The 17,989-nt window shown below is 47.4% G+C and overlaps 1 protein-coding gene across 2 annotated transcripts in view; it reads right to left on the bottom strand.

The window, feature by feature from the left end:
* The window catches only part of HLCS (holocarboxylase synthetase), a 195,681-nt gene extending 191,746 nt beyond the window's left edge, over positions 1-3,935 (bottom strand). For both annotated transcript variants that reach the window (XM_022552978.3, XM_022552980.3), the window contains exon 1: positions 3,621-3,935. In XM_022552978.3, coding sequence (XP_022408686.2) covers positions 3,621-3,815 — 195 coding nt within the window. In that variant the 5' untranslated portion in view covers positions 3,816-3,935. The remainder of the gene's footprint in view (positions 1-3,620) is intronic.
* Positions 3,936-17,989: the final 14,054 nt, after the last annotated feature.

The raw sequence follows: 17,989 nt of genomic DNA, 5'->3' as shown, positions 1-17,989 counted from the left end.
GGACTTCCCTGGTGGCGCAGTGGTTAAGAATCCGCCTGCCAATGCAGGGGACACGGGTGCGAGCCCTGGTCCTGAAGATCCCACATGCCGCAGGGCAACTACGCCCGTGCACCACAACTACTGAGCCTGCGCTCTAGAGCCCACGAGCCACAACTACTGAGCCCACGTGCCACAACTACTGAAGCCCGCGCACCTAGAACCCGTGCTCCACAACAAGAGAAGCCACCACAATGAGAAGCCCGCGCACAGCAACTGAGAGTAGCTCCCGCTCACCACAACTAGAGAAAGCCCTCGCGTAGCAACAAAGACCCAACACAACCAAAAATAAATTAATTTTTTTTTAAATTTTAAAAAAAGATTGTTTAGCAGATTGGATGTGTCCATTAGTCTCTGCTCTTCTCCTGAAATTTCTCTAAAAGGACTGTACATTAATCTACACTAAAAACAGCACACATCCTTAGCAGAAAAAGCTGAAATCTAGGGCTGCCCGTGGGGGAGGGGCTTATCATCACCCTGCCCCCGCAAGAAAAAAAGGCATTTGGGTCAAGCTCCATAGTTGCTTATCAGTTCAAATCTGCCCTTGATGGGAAGATCAGAAAGTATTCTCACCAGGCCTAGCAACCTGGCACAAAGCAGAAGCTTAACAAATATCTGCTGAACCAATTAATGAAGGAAAATGAGGGAGAACAAACCCCCTCCTGTGGGTAAACATAATTATCGATATAATAGTTAAAAACAAAAAACAGACTGTCCACTTGACTCATAGAAAATGTGTATATTAAACAAAAAGCTTAAAATTTCCAGTTTGTATAAACTCTCTTTGGTGATACCAGTTCTTGGGGGACCTTCAATTATATAAACATACACTTTCAGTACTTCTGCATATGATTTTAAGTACATAAGGTATGGAGACAGCAAAGGCATAAGATTCAGTTCTATAAAGTTACTTCAGCCCAGGTAGACTAACAATAGGTATATACCGAACCAAATCACCAGCCCCACGATATCTGCAATCTTAAGTAACAGTAGCTAATCACAAATAGTCAAACTTTCCAATTGTAGGCCTCGAACATCAGAGCTTAAACTCAACAACCACTACTTCATTTGCTGAAATACTGAGTAACTACTACAGGTCAAGCTGCTTAGCTAAACAGACCCAGTTCCTAGGGAGAAAAGGATAAAAACCGGACATAATGGAAAAGAATATATATATATATATATATATACACATAACTGAACCACTCTGCTGTACAGCAGAAATTAGCACAACATTGTAAATCAACTATACTTCAATTTAAAAAGTGAAAAAAAATAATGTCACAATAAAAAAAATAAAAACTGGAAATATGAAGTGCAATTTAAAGTCTATGAGGATACAGAGCTGGCTGGTCACATCTAGTCTGGAAACTCAGGGACATCTCTGTGAGACAGTGATTTCTGGGCAAAGCTCTAAGGAGGACAGCAAGTTACAAAAACCCCGAAAGCCCAAAGCCGGTTTGGCCCAGGTGTCCCTACACCCTGCTGGAGCAGTCAGCAAGGGCTGAAGAGCATTAGTTACAGTTATCAAAGCTAACAGAAGCCCAATAAAGTCATGGAGATGTGCAAAAGTAAAACTGTCTCCCAAGAGAATTAAAGACATTTGCATCTCATTATTTTTTGGATGTTCATTATTTCTATTCTAATCTAAATCTCTTAGAGGTGTTTTTTTTTAAATAAATTGATTGATTGATTGGCTGCGTTGGGTCTTCGTTGCGCGTGCGGGCTTTCTCTGGTTGCAGCCAGCGGGGGGGGCTGCTCTTCCTTGAGCTGTGTGGGCTTCTCATCAAGGTGGCCTCTCCTGTTGTGGAGCACGGGCTCTAGGCGTGGGGACTTTGGCAGTTGTGGCTCGCGGGCTCTAAAGCGCAGGCTCAGTAGTTGTGACGCATGGGCTTAGTTGCTCCGTGGCATGTGGGATCTTCCCCGATCAGGGATCGAACCCGTGTTCCCTGCATTGGCAGGCAGATTCTTAACCACTGCCCCACCAGGAAAGTCCCTAGAGGTTATTTTTTAAGTAAATGAATCCAGTTTGGAAACCACTACTATAAAAAAATCCACCCCTCAATTTTTCCTCATTTTATTATCTTTCTCAGTCAGGGTTCCTAACAAGAATTAAGCCCTCCTTCCCTCAGGAGTCCATTGTATGTAATGAATGAACACCTAGGCGATATTACATATGCACTCTCTTAGAACTTATCATATTCTGTGTTATACAGTATACCAACAAGGATGGGTATTTTTTAAAAATAAATAAATAAATAAATAAATTTATTTATTTTTTTATTTTTGGTTGCGTTGGGTCTTCGTTGCTGCCCGCGGGCTTTTGCGGACTTTTTCTAGTTGCGGCGAGCAGGGGCTACACTTCGTCGCAGTGCGCGGGCTTCTCATTGCGGTGGCTTCTCTTGTTGCGGAGCACGGGCTCTAGGCGCGCAGGCTTCAGTAGTTGTGGCGCGCGGGCTTAGTTGCTCCTCAGCATGCGGGGTCCTCCCGGACTGGGGCTCGAACCTATGTCCCCTGCATTGTCAGGCAGATTCTTAACCACTGCGTCACCAGGGAAGTCCCAGATGGGTATTTTTGATTTGTAGCATCAAAGTATAATCCCATGTCTAAGCATAACCTCAACAAAATATTCAAACCTGAGATAAGTTAATTCCCACATGGTGTATGGTTTTACACACAAAGAAAATCTCATTTTAATGCTATAAGTGATCGAACTTTCCAGAAGGAAGAGGAAAGGACAAGAAACCCATCAAAAGCAAAACACTTTTAAATGTTAATGACAAAGTGGGTGAAGTCAATGGAAATTTGCACAGAACTGCACTGTGAAGCCCATTTCTGATAGCTGAGTGGGAAGAACTATTGTTCCCATTCACAGTAAGAGAGCTGAGGTTTTGCAGAGATCAAACGGCAGCCCCAGGTCACACTGGGGGTGACAGAGCCGGTTGAACTTACAGCCTTATAGCCACCAGGCTAAGTATTGGGCCAAAAGACAAGATTGTGTGCAAACCGAAACTAAAAAGATTCAGAGATAATCAGTAGGTGCCCGACTGGTAAATGACGCAGCTGACAGGAGCCGGGGACAGGGCAGTTTTTGTCACCTCGGGAACACCTGACAGAAAGCTGAGGATTTGCTGTCTTTCTCTGAAATCAGGTTCAACCAAACTCCAGCCCACAGGGTAGGCGGGAGAGGATGTCAGGAAAGGGGCTCTAGGTGGGCACTGCTCAGGTGCTAATCGACTTCGCACAGGCACACAGGCACAAGCCTACTTTGCACCGCCAAGAGCCAGGCGACCATACGCTCGCGCCGGCACCCCGTGGAGAGGAGACCAGATCGCCTGTCACAGTTTCGGTCTCATCCAGGCTTCCATGGGCATCGCGTGCAGTGGAGCCCCGGAGCCTGCCGCTCCCCAGACCCCACGCTCGCGACCTCCCGGCGGCGCAGAGGGTGCCCCCGGGCTGCACAGCCCAGGGCGGAGCGCGGGGTCCCGGGGGCGCTTCCGGCACCGGGCAGACCCCGAGGCCGCGCCCCCGCCCCGTCCGGCCCCGCCTTCCGCGCCCCCCGGCGCCCGCGCTCGCCCGCCCACCTGGCTCTCGCCGACGCAGAAGACGCGGCCGCCGCGGCTCAGGCACACGCGGGCGCCCCGGGGCTGCGCGGCCGCGCGGCAGAAGGTGAAGGAGCAGCGCGAGGCCCGCAGCTGCTGCACCGTGGTGCGCACTAGCGCGGCGGGCCCGCGCCCCCAGCGCGCCCACAGGTACAGGTAGCACAGCGTGATGAGCATGGCCGGCCGGCCGGCGGCGGAGCGCGAGCCCGGGACGCTCGCACCACCGGCCGGCCCGCCAGAGCGCTCGGCCCCGCCCTCCCGCCGGCCGGAAGAGGCCGCGCCGCCGGGGAGAGGCCGCGCCGGCTGGAGAAGGCCGCGGGGTGGCGGGGGAGGGGGACGTTTGTATGGAGGGAGATGGGAGGCCTGGACTGGAGGGAGGGGTGTGGGGAAGGGAGGTGATGGAGGGAGAAGAGAGGCCGTGCCCGGGGAGGTGAGTGGGAGGGGATCGGGGAGGCCACTCAGGGTGGAGGGTGGAGGTAACGTGATGGAGGGAGAAGGCGGGCGGTGAGGTAGGTTGGGGACCTGGGGGGTAAGCCCGGTAGCCCGCTTAAGCCAGAGTCTGGCCTCCTTTGCTTGAGGGGTGGGAGGCGGAATGAGGAAGGGGTCGTGTATATGTTTATAACGTCAGCAGCCGACATTAGCCAGCCAGCACCGTACCAGGAGCCAAAGTGTGCCGATACACACAACCGCTGCCCAGTCCAAGTGGGAAGATGAGGTGAGGCTGTTTTTATTAGGTTATACTAGGCCTTCATGCAAAAAGGACTTTAAGATAAATGACATAAATTCATACAGTGCAATAATAAGTGTATTTCTGGACTCTTAAAGTAAGGACAGGGAACAAGTTGAAGACAGAGGAGCACTGAAAAGGCGGCCTGGTGCTCTTGAATACACGGGTCACCAGTTTCACTGTGATATCCTAAGATCAGTAGAGAAAGTGAAACAGGATTCAGTGTTCTTGTCCCCTGAAAGAGGCATCATGATTCCTCATGCTGACAGAGGTTTCTCCCCGGAACCTCATTTTTTTTTTTAAAGGCAGTAGGTAAAGAACAGGGTCCTCAGCAGCTCTGACGCAGAGCAGAGGTTTTCCCTAGGTTGCTTCCTGTTCTGGCATTCGATGTAAGTGGATGGCATACTGCAGTAAAAGCAGTCAGGGAGGCCACTCCCAAGTCTTTCTTAATCCCAGGGCTGATTTTTAAGTACCCTGACCATTTATTCATCTGCTTTAAAACAGCAGTATAGGAAGCCCACTTTCAGACCCTCAGGCTTCCTCTCAGATGACACAGAAAATTCTTCTCGTTGCATATACCAACAATACATTTAAAAAGAGAGAGAAACCAAAAGGAAATAACTGGACTCAAAAACAAGATAAGCATCAAGTGGACCAAAAATTGTAAAAAGACAGGAAGCGATGAGCAGGGCTGAAGCCACATCCTACATGTGCCTGCAGGGCAGCAGCAGTTGGGAAGTAGATTCTGGCGCAGTAACAAGACCTAAAATTGTGTCACTGGAGGAAAAAATGAGCAAGAGTCTCATCTGAGGAGGGACTCCTCCCATCCACGATAACACAGGGCTAAGCAGTCAGGAATTGAGAAAATGAAAAGGCTTAACAGAGTGATTCACCCTAATGTTCTCCTGGAAGAGCACTTCACATAGCCTTCTTGGAGTTTGCTAAATTATGGCTCTAAGGACCAGCCTCTCCTCCCCGCCCAGCTAGGAATGGAGAGGTCATCTCTTCTACCTGAAGGAGACAAGCATCCCTAGTTTTTCCAAGTTCCTTAAGAGCTTTGCACCCTCTACTTCCCACAGACACCATAACTCCATCTGGCCAGATGGGAACTTTCCAGGTTTGCCCTTAGATGCTTCAGGATGTCATGGTCTCAGAAAACATCATGGGAAAACGTGAGGATCAACCAGTTCTCGGTTACAAAGGATGGGGACCATAGTGGGTCAGTATGAACTGAGAAGGGGGTAAGGTCCCTTCCGGACCCTTGGATTGAGGAACACTGATACCATTTACGCCCAGGAAGGAATACAGTAAGGCAGGTAGAAGGAGAGGAATAAGAGAAGTCACACAGTAGGCCCTGTTTATGATCCCACATAAAATGATGTGAAAAGGCTCAGGGATGGAGCTTAGGTTCATCATCCCCAGATAGCAAAGGGGAAAGATGTAAAAATAAGACATCAGGGGATCTTACTGTAGATGTCCCTGATTCACATCCTGTAGTCCGTCACTACTCAAAATTTGGTCCTTGGATGTATTGGGATCACCTGGGGACTTGCTAGAAATGCAGGATCCCGTGCCCCACCCCGGAACCACCAAATCAGTACCTGCACTTTAACAAAATGCCCAGGTGATTCACAAAGTTCAAGAAGCAGTGCTAAAGTCACCTCTGTCATTCCCTGCATCTGGGTTGCTCTAGACTCGTAACAAGCCTCTTCCAAATTGTTGCAGAGAAAAAGACCAGAGTAGGAATTTAAAAGCAAGACTCTGTGATTCATAGGAACGTCACTACAGGAAGGAAGGCACTGCTTGACAGCCAAATGACTGAAGACCACCTCAGTAGTAATCCGTCAGAATGATTGGCTTTCTCTAACAACAGCCTTCCCTGGGACTAAACTGGTGGTCCAGTGGTTAGGACTCCACATTTCTACTGCAGGGGGCACGGGTTCGATCCCAGGTCGGGGAACTAGATCAGGCATGTCATGCAGCACCACCAAAAAAGAACAACTACTTTCCCATAATCGGTCTCTAGTCTCCAGCCCTTAGGAGACATGCCCTGGAAATGATGGTTTGGGGACAGGGCAGAGTGTAAGCCAAAAGAATATTACTCCTCTAGGGAAAGCTGTCCTGCCCCCATTAAATAGATGACTGCTCCTCCCCAGGGGAAGCCTGTTATACTGACATCAGCTCTGTCTGAACTTGGAAAGCATTCAGAACGCTAATAAGTCAAATGACCAGAGCTGGGAAGGATAGTTTGTTTTTGAAATAACCCGAGTCTAGTAGGAAACTTGAGTAGACACTGAAATTTAAATAGCCGAACTGTAGGGACTTCCCTGGTGGTCCAGTGGGTAAGACTCCTTGATCCCAATGCAGGGGGGCCCAGGTTTGATCCCAGCTCACGGAACTAGATCCGGCATACGTGCCGCAACTATGAGCCCGCATGCCGCAACCAAAGGTCCCGAGTGCCACAACTAAGACCCGGTGCAGCCAAAATAAATAAGTAGCTGAACTGTAAACAGTTCACTTTTAGCAGTTAAAGTACATAGTCTCTATTTTGTAGATAAAAGAAAACTGTTCCCTCCACAACAGTGTTGGACTGCTAAAAACAAATGATGTTCAGAGATCCCCAGAGTCAAGAATGGCCATCTATTTGAAAAGTTGGCCTCCAAAAAAATAAATAGATACTTGATTTTTTTCCCGCCTGCCATGCCCTGGGACTTGCGGGATATTAGTTCCCCAACGAGGGATTGAACCTGAGCCCTCAGCAGTGAAAAAACAGAGCCTTAACCACTGGACCACCAGGGAATTCCCCAGATATTTAATTTAAATCCTGAGGTTTTGTTGGTAAAAAGTATAAAATGTGAAGAGCTTTTCTTTGAATATTTGACTGTCTGGAAAATGTCAGTATGGTTATCTGCATACACATATGCAGTTAAAAATCAAGTGAATTAAACTTTTTAAACCAATAGTCCTTTTTATTATTGGTTTACACTCAAAAAGGAAAACGTATAGATAGAAATAAGCTACTAGCCAAAGAATAGATCAGAGGCTTGGGCCGGGATCAGGGCCTCAGAGGGAAACAATTGTTATTTAAATCTTGCTGATTAGCAAATGCCCAGGCCCTATAAAGGCAGGGATCAAACCAACCACCACCACCGCTACCCTTGGTCAAAAATTAATTTTGTACCAAATAATCCAGCATGCCACAACTACTGAAGCCCACGTGCCTAGAGCCCAAGCTCTGCAACAAGAGAAGCCTCCGCAACGAGAAGCCCGCGCACCGCAACGAAGAGTAGACCCCGCTCACCACAACTAGAGAAAGCCTGCGCACAGCAGCGAAGACCCAATGCAGCCAAAAATAAATAAGTAAATAAATAAATTTATTTTTTAAAAAAACCATTTGGCAGATAAACGTGAAAAGGTGCTCAATCTCCAAAGCACCTGCAAATTAAAACCTCAACGGGAATTGGTATATGCCCAACAGACTGGCAGAGATTCCCTTCTTAATACCTAAAACCGTGGCTTCTCCCCTCATTGCTCAAAGATCTAACCATTCTCAGTTTTCATCCCGCCCATTTTTCCGCACCATTTGCCTCCCTGGCTAATGGTGTCTCTGTCTCTACCAGTCAGGGAAATAGAAACCACTGATGGAGGATTTAATACCGAGAGTTGGCTACAGACACTCTGAAGGTGCTGACTCACCAAACACGGACAGGGAGGCGATGGAGAGAACAGAAACAGCAGAAAGCTGCTACCCGCCTGCAGGAAGGTGGGGTGACCTCAGCCCAGGAGGCAGGAGTGCCTGGGGGAAGCCAGATGGAGCCACAGGGAAAAAACAGCTGCTGCCGTGGATGCTGCCGGAGCTGGAGAGAAGGGGAAGTTCCACCGGCTTCTCCATTCCTCTGGCTTCTGCTGTCCCGTGGCTGAACCTCTCTGGAAGCCACACAGCAAGGAGCATCAAAGAACCTCCTTCCTTGGGAATCACTGGAGAGAGGGGACTCCTTGCAGAGGGTGGGAGGGGATCTGAGAGAAAACAGGCAAGTAGCCAGTCCCCATCCTTTCTGAAACCCTTTCCTGGAGCTCTTTCAAAATTCACTTGGTGGGGATGGGGGAGTGGGGAGGGACCACTCATTTTCTGTTTGTAACTGTGTTATGTATGGGCTGATTTGTGGCGACCCCCATGCCCCGATGACAAAAATTCTTACATTGAGGTCATGAACCTTAGTACCTCAGAATGTGACTCTTTTTGGAGATAGGGCCTTTAAAGTGATGATTCAAGTAAGATGAGGTCATATGGGTGGGCCCTGGTCCAGTATGACTAGAATCCTTTAAGAGATTAGGACACAGAGGGAAGACCATGTGAAGATACAGTGAGAAAAAGGCCATCCACAGGCCAAGGAGGGAGTCCTCAGAAGAAACCAACTCTGTGAACACCTTAACCTTGGACTTCTGGCCTCCAGACTGTGAGGAAATCAATTTCTGTTGTTTAAGCCAGTCTGTGGTACTTTGTTACAGCAGCCAGAGCTGACTCATACATCGTAGCTCTCAGTAACTCTTCTGTCTCTCTTACCCTTCTTTGAACCATCGGGCACAAGTGAGTCTTTGCCCCCAACTTCTGGCCTCACCTACGTTCTCTTCCTTGGTGGTCCCATTTGCTCTTGGTTTCAGTGGCCACCGCTCTGGCCACATTGCTCAGATCCTCTGGCCTCTCCCAGGCTCCAGTGCCACAATTATTGCTTCTGCATATCTCTATGTGGATGGTCTCTTGGTATCTCAGGAGCAACAGGAATAAAACCAAATGCATTTTTCTCCCACAGATTCCCTCTTCATCTTGATTTCTCTGCCTCTGTTAATGACATCACATTCTCCTTTTCACCTGGACCTAGAACTTAGTCATCTTGGAGTCCCTACTCCTCTCCATTCCTGCATCCTGTTTATTTCTGTTTCAGTTGATGGTACCACCACACACTGTCTCAGGAGTCTCCACTCCAGGCCCCCATTCTGCTCCACGGGAACGAGCATGATAGCCTCCTCGCTAATTCCCTGCAGGCCTCTTGTTTCCCGCTGCCCTGCTTACACCGGCACTCCTCCATTTGACTTTCTCCAGTGCAGCCCCAGTGCCGCCACTCCCCTTCTCAAACCCTTCAGTGCCCGCCCCTCACCACCAGCAAGTGCAGGGGCTCCTGCCTGGTACTCAGGACCCCCCTTAGTGCCATCCATTCCCTTATTTCACATCTACTGCGCACCCAGCACTGCTTGCCACTGTGCATGTCCCTCCATTTAACCCTCTCTGTATGGGCGCTGCTGTCCCCATCTTGCAGAGGAGGAAATTGAATTTTAGAGCAATTAAGTGACTTGCTTAAGGTCTCACAACTACTGGATATTTGGGAAGCTGGGGGCTGAATTTATGACTTTCTGGCTCCAAAGTCTTACTTGATAAACTGGGCAAACCGGGAGCAAAGAATGCCATATGCACAATGATCAATAAACAGAAATGGGACTCAAGATCCAGGAGGGAACGGGTGGCAGAAGGTTCAGGGTGTGCCACTGGGAGCCCTGAAGACCGCCTTTGGTACCCAGATCAGATAGGCTGGAACTGTCCAGAGTTTAGACACACGCACAAAGCTGCTGTGGGATTTCATCAGGAGCACCAGGGCAAACAGCTGATTCTGGAAACACAAAGCATACGTCAGTAGACACAGGGGGCTTCTGATACAGTTTCTGTACAACAGCTGAATGTCACTAATTCATTACTGTTTTAAGTATAGGAAAATCCAGAGTTAAAAACTCGAGTCTAAATGCAATGTGGTAAGTAAGTAAATAAATAAATGCAATGTGGTATCCTGAATTGGATCCTGGAACAGCAAAAGGACTGTAGTGGAAAAACTGGTGAAATCTGAAGTCTGTAGTTTAGTTAATAGTATTGTACTAATAATGTTAATGTTATGAGGTTTCTGTTTTGGTTTTTGGTGGCTTTTTTTTATTGAACTATAGTTGATTTACAGTGTTGTACCAGTCTCTGCTGTATAGCAAAGTGACTCAGTTACACACATGTATACATTCTTTTTTATATTCTTTTCCATTATGGTTTATCCCAGGAGATTGAGCATGGTTCCCTGTAGGAACAGTAGCACCTTGTTGTTTATCCTGTGTGTTTTGATAAATCCATGGTTGTATAAGATATCAACACTGGAGGAAGCTAGGTAAAAGAACTCTGTACTATTTTTGCAACCTGTTTGTAAGTCCAAAAGTATTTCAAAATAAGTTATGAAAATTAAACGGTGACCTTCCACAGAATTTCAATGGCATTTTTTCCCTTGTCCCTAACTGGTTATGTGGTCTTTTTTTTTTTTTTTTTTTTTTTTTTAATATTTATTTGGCTGCCCTGGGCCTTAGCTGAGGCATGTGGGATTTAGTTCCCTGACCTGGGATCCAACCAGGGTTCCCTGCATTGGGAGTGTGGAGTCTTAACCACTGGACCACCAGGGAAGTCCCTAGCCATGTGGTCTTAATTAAGCACATCATTTCATCTCTCTGGACCCCAGTTTTTCAACTATTTTAAAAAGTAGGAGGGACACAAACCAGATCATCTCTAACTTCCCCTTCAAGCTCTGAAATTCTCAGATCCTAATACATTTACACCATGATTCAGTTTGCAAGGATTTGATTTGCAGTGACCTCATTCACCTCCACATGCCCAGCATTCAGCACTGCGGTATAGCACAGTAGGTGCTGCATAAAAGTTTCTTGAAGCTAAACTGGCTCATACCTCTAGTATCTGTAGCGTGAAGTACAACTGTTAACTCTTTTACCCAGTTGGCCACTACAGAGCGAAGTACTCAAAATTTTCTCCGCAGAAAGCAAATTTATCTTCATCCAGCAGAGGGGAGTGGTCCTTTACATCCCAGGCACGTAAAGGTTTTCCTCATTGGGGAGGGGAGTCACCATCTGTGAGCAATTACCTGCCCGTCAGATAGGACCTGCAGTTAGGGTGACTAGTACCTTAAGTTTCCAGAAGGCCAGAAAACGCCACACACACATTCACAAGCAAATGAAGTCTAAACCACCTCAGCAGATGGGAGAATGAACAGCAAACAGGTGAAACCCCATCCTTAGAGGAGAGTTTGTCTTCCTAGCAACCTGTCCCATTTTCTGAACAAAGATCTCTCTTGGAAAGGGCCAGTTGGGGGATTACCTGACGGTCCAGTGGTTGGGACTCCACGCTTTCACTGTGCAGGTTCAATCCCTGGTGGGGGAACTAAAATCCCATAAGCCTTGAGGCGCGGCCAAAAAAATTTTTTTAATAAATAAAATAAAGGGCCAGTTACTAAGGTCAAAGGAATGAATGGGGAAGATGACTAAAACGTTTACAATTAAAATGCAAATCATCGTTAGCAGCGCACCCCCGCAGCAGCCTAGGGCTGAGCCTGTGTGAGCATCCCAGACAGGGCATATCTGAGCCCTGAGAAGGGGGCAAGGAAGAACAAAGGGACAAGCAGAGGGACATCAAGGGAGAACTAGGAAAGTAAAGGAACTGAAGGATCAAAAACTAAAAGGGTCCTAAACCAGAGTGCCCTGTGAGTGTGCGTGTCACCCAGCAAAGCACAGGTGAAAAAGACTGATTCAAAAAGCAGACTCAGCCTGAAATGGTGGATACTGCAGTAACACCAAGGACAGATACGTCCTCTCCTTGTGGCTGAAAGCTCCACAGAAAGGGACTGATGAGTCACATAATAATTTTCTCTTTGCTCTCAGCCAACCTGAACATTTTCCCCTAGGAGCTGAAACTTCGGTGATTAGAGAAAACCAAACAGTGAAAAAAAAAAGTCATACCTATTATAAACCTTTGCCTACTGGAAATTTCATGGGTCTGGAAAGGGAAGTTTCATGGAAAGAATCAATGGGAAACTGGGAGCATTCATACAACCCCTTACATTCCCAACCTGGGCTTTGCTTCCTTGTTTTCACTGAATTTATGTTTCCATAGAAGCACCACTATCCAGTCTCCATAGAGGCGAAGCTGCAGTGCCCCTTGTTGATGTCCCTTGCTTTGCAGTCAACCTTTGATTTTTAAAAGGCCTTTATGCAGACCCTGCTTCTTAGCCCCCAAAGCTAAAAGTTTATAATAAAATAACAGTAAATCTGGTGGAATAAAAAGAGAAATTCAGACTGTAGAAAAGGAAGAAGCATCTCAGTAACCACAGGGCTGCTATGTTCTGTGTTTATAAAATGCTTGTAAAGCCCTGAACAGAGAAAGAGCCGTCTCCTGGAGAAGCCAAGAGCAGGTGATGCAGCCGAATTGGAACAGCTTTAAGCAGCCCGCAGTGAACAAGATTCCAGCTCTGGAAAGCTGACTGCATCCAGCCCCCATCAGGCATCTTGAAAATGAAAAGAGCAAAAGCAGAAGAGCAAGCCGTGATTAAACTACTCCTTTCTATAAAGAACTCCCTCTAAGGGCATAAACAGCATGATCAAGGCAGGAAACCCGAGCCCTTTCTCGGGGAACCCACCCACCAGCGTGCCCCTCGGCCCCCGGCGCCCCAGCCCTTTACCTGGCAGGAGGGAGCCCAGGGAGCACGTGCCCGTGGGCCGAGCTCGGGACCCCGCGGGTGCTCTCCAGGCCTCCGGGCCCCAGCACCTGCGCCCCGCGGTGCAGCGCGGCCGACGGAGTGGGAGGCCGCCGCCGAAATGTACCCGAGGAGGGCAGAGGCTTCAACACTAAGGACAGAGCAGGTGGCAGCGGGGGCGTGGGAAGCAGACGGTGGGAAAGGCCGGGTCGGGATACCCCCCTCGGTGGGGCCCCGCTGCCGCGGCACAACCCCAAATACTGACCGCTCCCCAGCCCGCTCCGGCCACCGCTGGCCACCCTGGCGTGGGCTTCTGTCTGTTCCAGAGCACCCTTCCCGCTGCTCTCTCCTCTACTGGGCGGCTTGGAACACTGCGCCTCGCCTTCCCCAACATCCTCCTACCTGAACAACTGAAACATTAGGTCTTGCCTTAAATGTCAAAATGTCACCTCCTGGGGGTGGCGGAAGGCCCCCTTCCACACTGCCCTGTAACAACGCTCAGCCACCTTGCACTGCTGATACAAAGGGTCTGCCTTGCCCTGGAGGCTGGAAACCCTGGGGGGCAGGGGCCGGATCTGGCTGGATTCCCAGCTCTTAAGTGAAGGTGGCTGAAGGTTTTGCTTACTGAGTGAGAGAGAAAAGTAGCCAAATTGGACTACTCTCGGTAGGATGTTTGCTGAGGAAGGGGCAGAGGATGGGGCTTGAATTGTTGACTCAGTGGATTTCTCTTCCCGGTGTTACTCCTTCCTTCATTACAGGAGCGACTGAGAGCTGGATTTAACTCTTCCTTTTCCTTTACTAAGTAAAAGCAACACCGGATTTCCACTGCTGCCCTAGGGATGAGGGACTCTGCCATTTGAACCCTGAATTCTTCACTTCCAACACAGCAATTTCAAGCAAGGACTTAAGGTTTCCTCTGCTGGGGAATAGGGAATTCATGATTCTGTGGTGGAGCGCAGACTGATGCATGGTATCAATTAGAATACTCCCCCAAAAGGGAAAAGAATCGTGTGCTTATGGATGGTCCACGGAATAACTCCAGCTCAGAGAAAAACCTCAATTTAAAATCTCCATCACTGCTGATAAATAAGAGGGCTGAAATTCAGGGGTAATCAGAATCAACATCTTCAAATCACATGATTTTTTTTTTTTTTTTTTTTTTTTTTTTTGCAGTATGCGGGCCTCTCACTGCTGTGGCCTCTCCCGTTGCGGAGCACAGGCTCCGGACGCGCAGGCCCAGCCGCTCCGCGGCATGTGGGATCTTCCTGGACCGGGGCACGAACCTGTGTCCCCTGCATCGGCAGGCAGACTCTCAACCACTGCGCCACCAGGGAAGCCCCAAATGACATGATTTTTGACAGCTACGAAATATTCCACGTTTGGGTGTCCATGATTTGTGTAGCCATTCTTATGTTGTTGGGACTGTTTTAGAACAGTCCTGTACAAAACTTTAAAGCCACCTCTCTGGTAATTGTTTAGGATATATTCCTGTGATCCTATAAGTAACTTTATTGGGTCAGAGGATATGAACCTTTCTAAGACTATTGAAATATAAAGCCAAACTTCTTACCTCAAATGCTGTATAATTTTATCTTGTAATAAAAGACTGAGGGCTTATTTTAGCACACCCTTTGTCAATATCAAGTGCTCTAATACAAGTTTTTTTAAATCTTTGCTATTTTGATTAATGAAAACTATCTCTTTAAAAGATTAGTTTTTCTTTCCTTTTGAATTACTAGAAAAACCTTTTTTTTTTTTTTTTTTTTGCAGTACGCGAGGCTCTCACTGCTGTGGCCTCTCCCGTTGTGGAGCACAGGCTCGGGACGTGCAGGCTCAGTGGCCATGGCTCACGGGCCTAGCCGCTCCGCGGCATGTGGGATCCTCCCGGACCGGGGCACGAACCCGTGTCCCCTGCATCAGCAGGCGGACTCTCAACTGCTGCACCACCAGGGAAGCTCGAAAAACCTTTTTTTTTTTTTTCTTTCCGTACGCGGGCCTCTCACTGCCGTGGCCTCTCCCGCTGCGGAGCACAGGCTCCGGACGGGCAGGTCCAGCGACCATGGTTCACGGGCCCAGCCGCTCCGCGGCATGCGGGATCCTCCCGGACCGGGGCACGAACCCGTGTCCCCTGCATCGGCAGGCGGACTCCCAACCACTGCGCCACCAGGGAAGCCCCAGAAAAACCTTTTTATGTTAGTTTTGTTTGAAGTATAGTTGACTTACAATATATTTGTTTCAGGTGTACAACATAGCAATTCATATTTTTAATAGATTATACTCCACCTAAAGTTATTACAAAATGATGGCTATATTTCGCTGTGCTGTACAACACATCCTTCTTGCTTATGTATTTTATAGTTTGTATCTCCTACCCCTATCCTGCCCCCCGTTTCCTCTCCCCACTAGTAAACCACTAGTTTATTCTCTATGAGTCTATGTTTTGTTATATACACTTGTTTGTTTTATTAGAAAAACTTGTTTTTTCCATTGTTTTACTGGTCATTGGATTTCTTTTTTTTTTTTAACATCTTTATTGGAGTAATTATAGTTGCTTTACAATGGTGTGTTAGTTTCTGCTTTATAACAAAGTGAATCAGCTATACATATACGTATATCCCCATATCTCTTCCCTCTTGCGTCTCCCTCCCTCCCACCCTCCCTATCCCACCCCTCCAGGTGATCACAAAGCACCGAGCTGATCTCCCTGTGCTATGCAGCTGCTTCAAGCTATCTATTTTACATTTGGTAGTGTATATATAAGTCCATACCACTCTCTCACTTCATCCCAACTTACCCTTCCCCCTCCCGGTGTCCTCAAGTCCATTCTCTACATCTGCGTCTGTATTCCTGTCCTGCCCCTAGGTTCTTCATAACCATTGTTTTTTGTTTCTTTGTTTGTTTTTTGCGGTACATGGGCCTCTCACTGTTGTGGCCTCTCCCGTTGCGGAGCACAGGCTCGGGACGTGCAGGCTCAGTGGCCATGGCTCACGGGCCTAGCCGCTCCGCGGCATGTGGGATCCTCCCGGACCGGGGCACGAACCCGTGTCCCCTGCATCAGCAGGCGGACTCTCAACTGCTGCGCCACCAGGGAAGCTCGAAAAACCTTTTTTTTTTTTTTTCTTTCCGTACGCGGGCCTCTCACTGCCGTGGCCTCTCCCGCTGCGGAGCACAGGCTCCGGACGGGCAGGTCCAGCGACCATGGTTCACGGGCCCAGCCGCTCCGCGGCATGCGGGATCCTCCCGGACCGGGGCACGAACCCGTGTCCCCTGCATCGGCAGGCGGACTCTCAACCACTGTGCCACCAGGGAAGCCCATAACCATTGTTTTTTAGATTCCATATATATGTGTTAGCATACGGTATTTGTTTTTCTCTGGTCATTGGATTTCTTTATGAATTATCTGTTCATATCCATTGCCATTTTTTCTTTTGTTATTGAAATATAGTTGACATACAATATTATGTTAGCCTCAGGTGTACTACATATGATTTGATATTTGCATACATTATGAAATGATCCCAGTATAAGTCTAGTAACCATCTATCCTCATAGAAAGTTATTGCAAAATTACTGACCATATTTCTTATGCTATATATTACGTCCCATTGGCTTACTTATTTCATAACCGGAGGTTTGTACCTCTTAATCCCCTTGACCTATTTTGCCCCACCCCCCCCATTTGTTTGCTGTATCCATGAGTCTTTTCTCATTTTGTTTTGTTTTTTAGATTCCACATATATGAGATCATTCGGTATTTGTCTTTCTTTGTCTGACTTACTTCACTTAGTGTAATACCCTCTAGCTCCATCCATGTTGTCCCAAATGGCAAGATTTCTCTTTCTAATGCCTGTAATATTCCATTGTGTGTATGTGTGTGTGTATATATATATATATATATATATATATATACCATATCTTCTTTATCCATTCATCTAATGATGGACACTTAGGTTGCTTCCATATATTGGCTGTTGTAAATAGTACTGCAATGAACATTGGCATGCATATATCTTTTCAAATTAGTGTATTTGTTTCCCTCAGGTAAATACTCCAGTGGAATCGCTGGATCATACAGTAGTTCTATTTTTAGTTTTTTGAGACACCTCCATGCTGTTTTCCATAGTAGCTGCACCAATTTTCATCCCCACCAACAGTGTAGAGTACGAGTTCCCTTTTCTCCACATCTCCACTAATGCTTACTTATTGTCTTTTTTATGATAGTCTTTCTGACAGGTATGAGGTGATATCTCACTGTGGTTTTGATTTATAATTCCCTGATGATTAGTGATGTAGAACATCTTTTCATATGTCTGTTGGCCATCTGTATGTCTTCTTTGGAAAAAAGTCTATTCAAGTCCTCTGCCCATTTTTGAATCAGGTTGTTTGTTTTTGTTTTGGCTGAGCGGCATGTGGGAACTTAGTTCCCTGACTGTGCCCCCTGCATTGGGAGCACAGAGTCTTAACCACTGGACCGCCAGGGGAGTCCTTGGTTGTTCGTTTTTTTGATGTTGAGTTCTATGAGCTGTTTACCTCTGTTGGATATTAACTCCTAATCAGACATATTGCTTGCAAATATCTTCCCCCATTCTGTAGGCTACTTTCTTGTTTTGCTGATAAGTTTCCTTCATTGTGCTAAAGTCCATTGCCATTTTTCAATTTTGGTGTGTTTCTTGTTGACTTTATGGGTTCTTTATATATTAAGGACATTAACTCTAGGCTGGCAAATACTTGTGGCATTTTTTTTTCTTTTTTAGCTGTGTTGGGTCTTTTTTTTTGGCTGTGTTGGGTCTCTTTTTCTTGGCTGTGCATGGGTTTTCTCTAGTTGCAGCGAGCGGGGGCTACTATTCGTTGTGGTGCGCAGACTTCTCATTGTGGTGGCTTCTCTTGTTGTGGAGCACAGGCTCTAGGCATGTGGGCTTCAGTAGTTGTGGCACATGGGCTCAGTAGTTGTGGCACATGGGCTCAGTAATTGTGGCTAATGGGCTCTAGAGCGCAGGCTCAGTAGTTGTGGCACACAGGCTTAGTTGCTCCATGGCACGTGGGATCTTCCCGGACCAGGGCTT

Source organism: Delphinapterus leucas, chromosome 4, assembly GCF_059928025.1.
Source record: "Delphinapterus leucas isolate spDelLeu-1000000601 "Yukka" chromosome 4, BTC_Dleu_Yukka2, whole genome shotgun sequence".
NCBI lineage: Eukaryota > Metazoa > Chordata > Mammalia > Artiodactyla > Monodontidae > Delphinapterus > Delphinapterus leucas.
The sequence above is the reverse complement of the archived record's forward strand: the minus strand, read 5'-3'. Positions and strand labels throughout refer to the sequence as shown.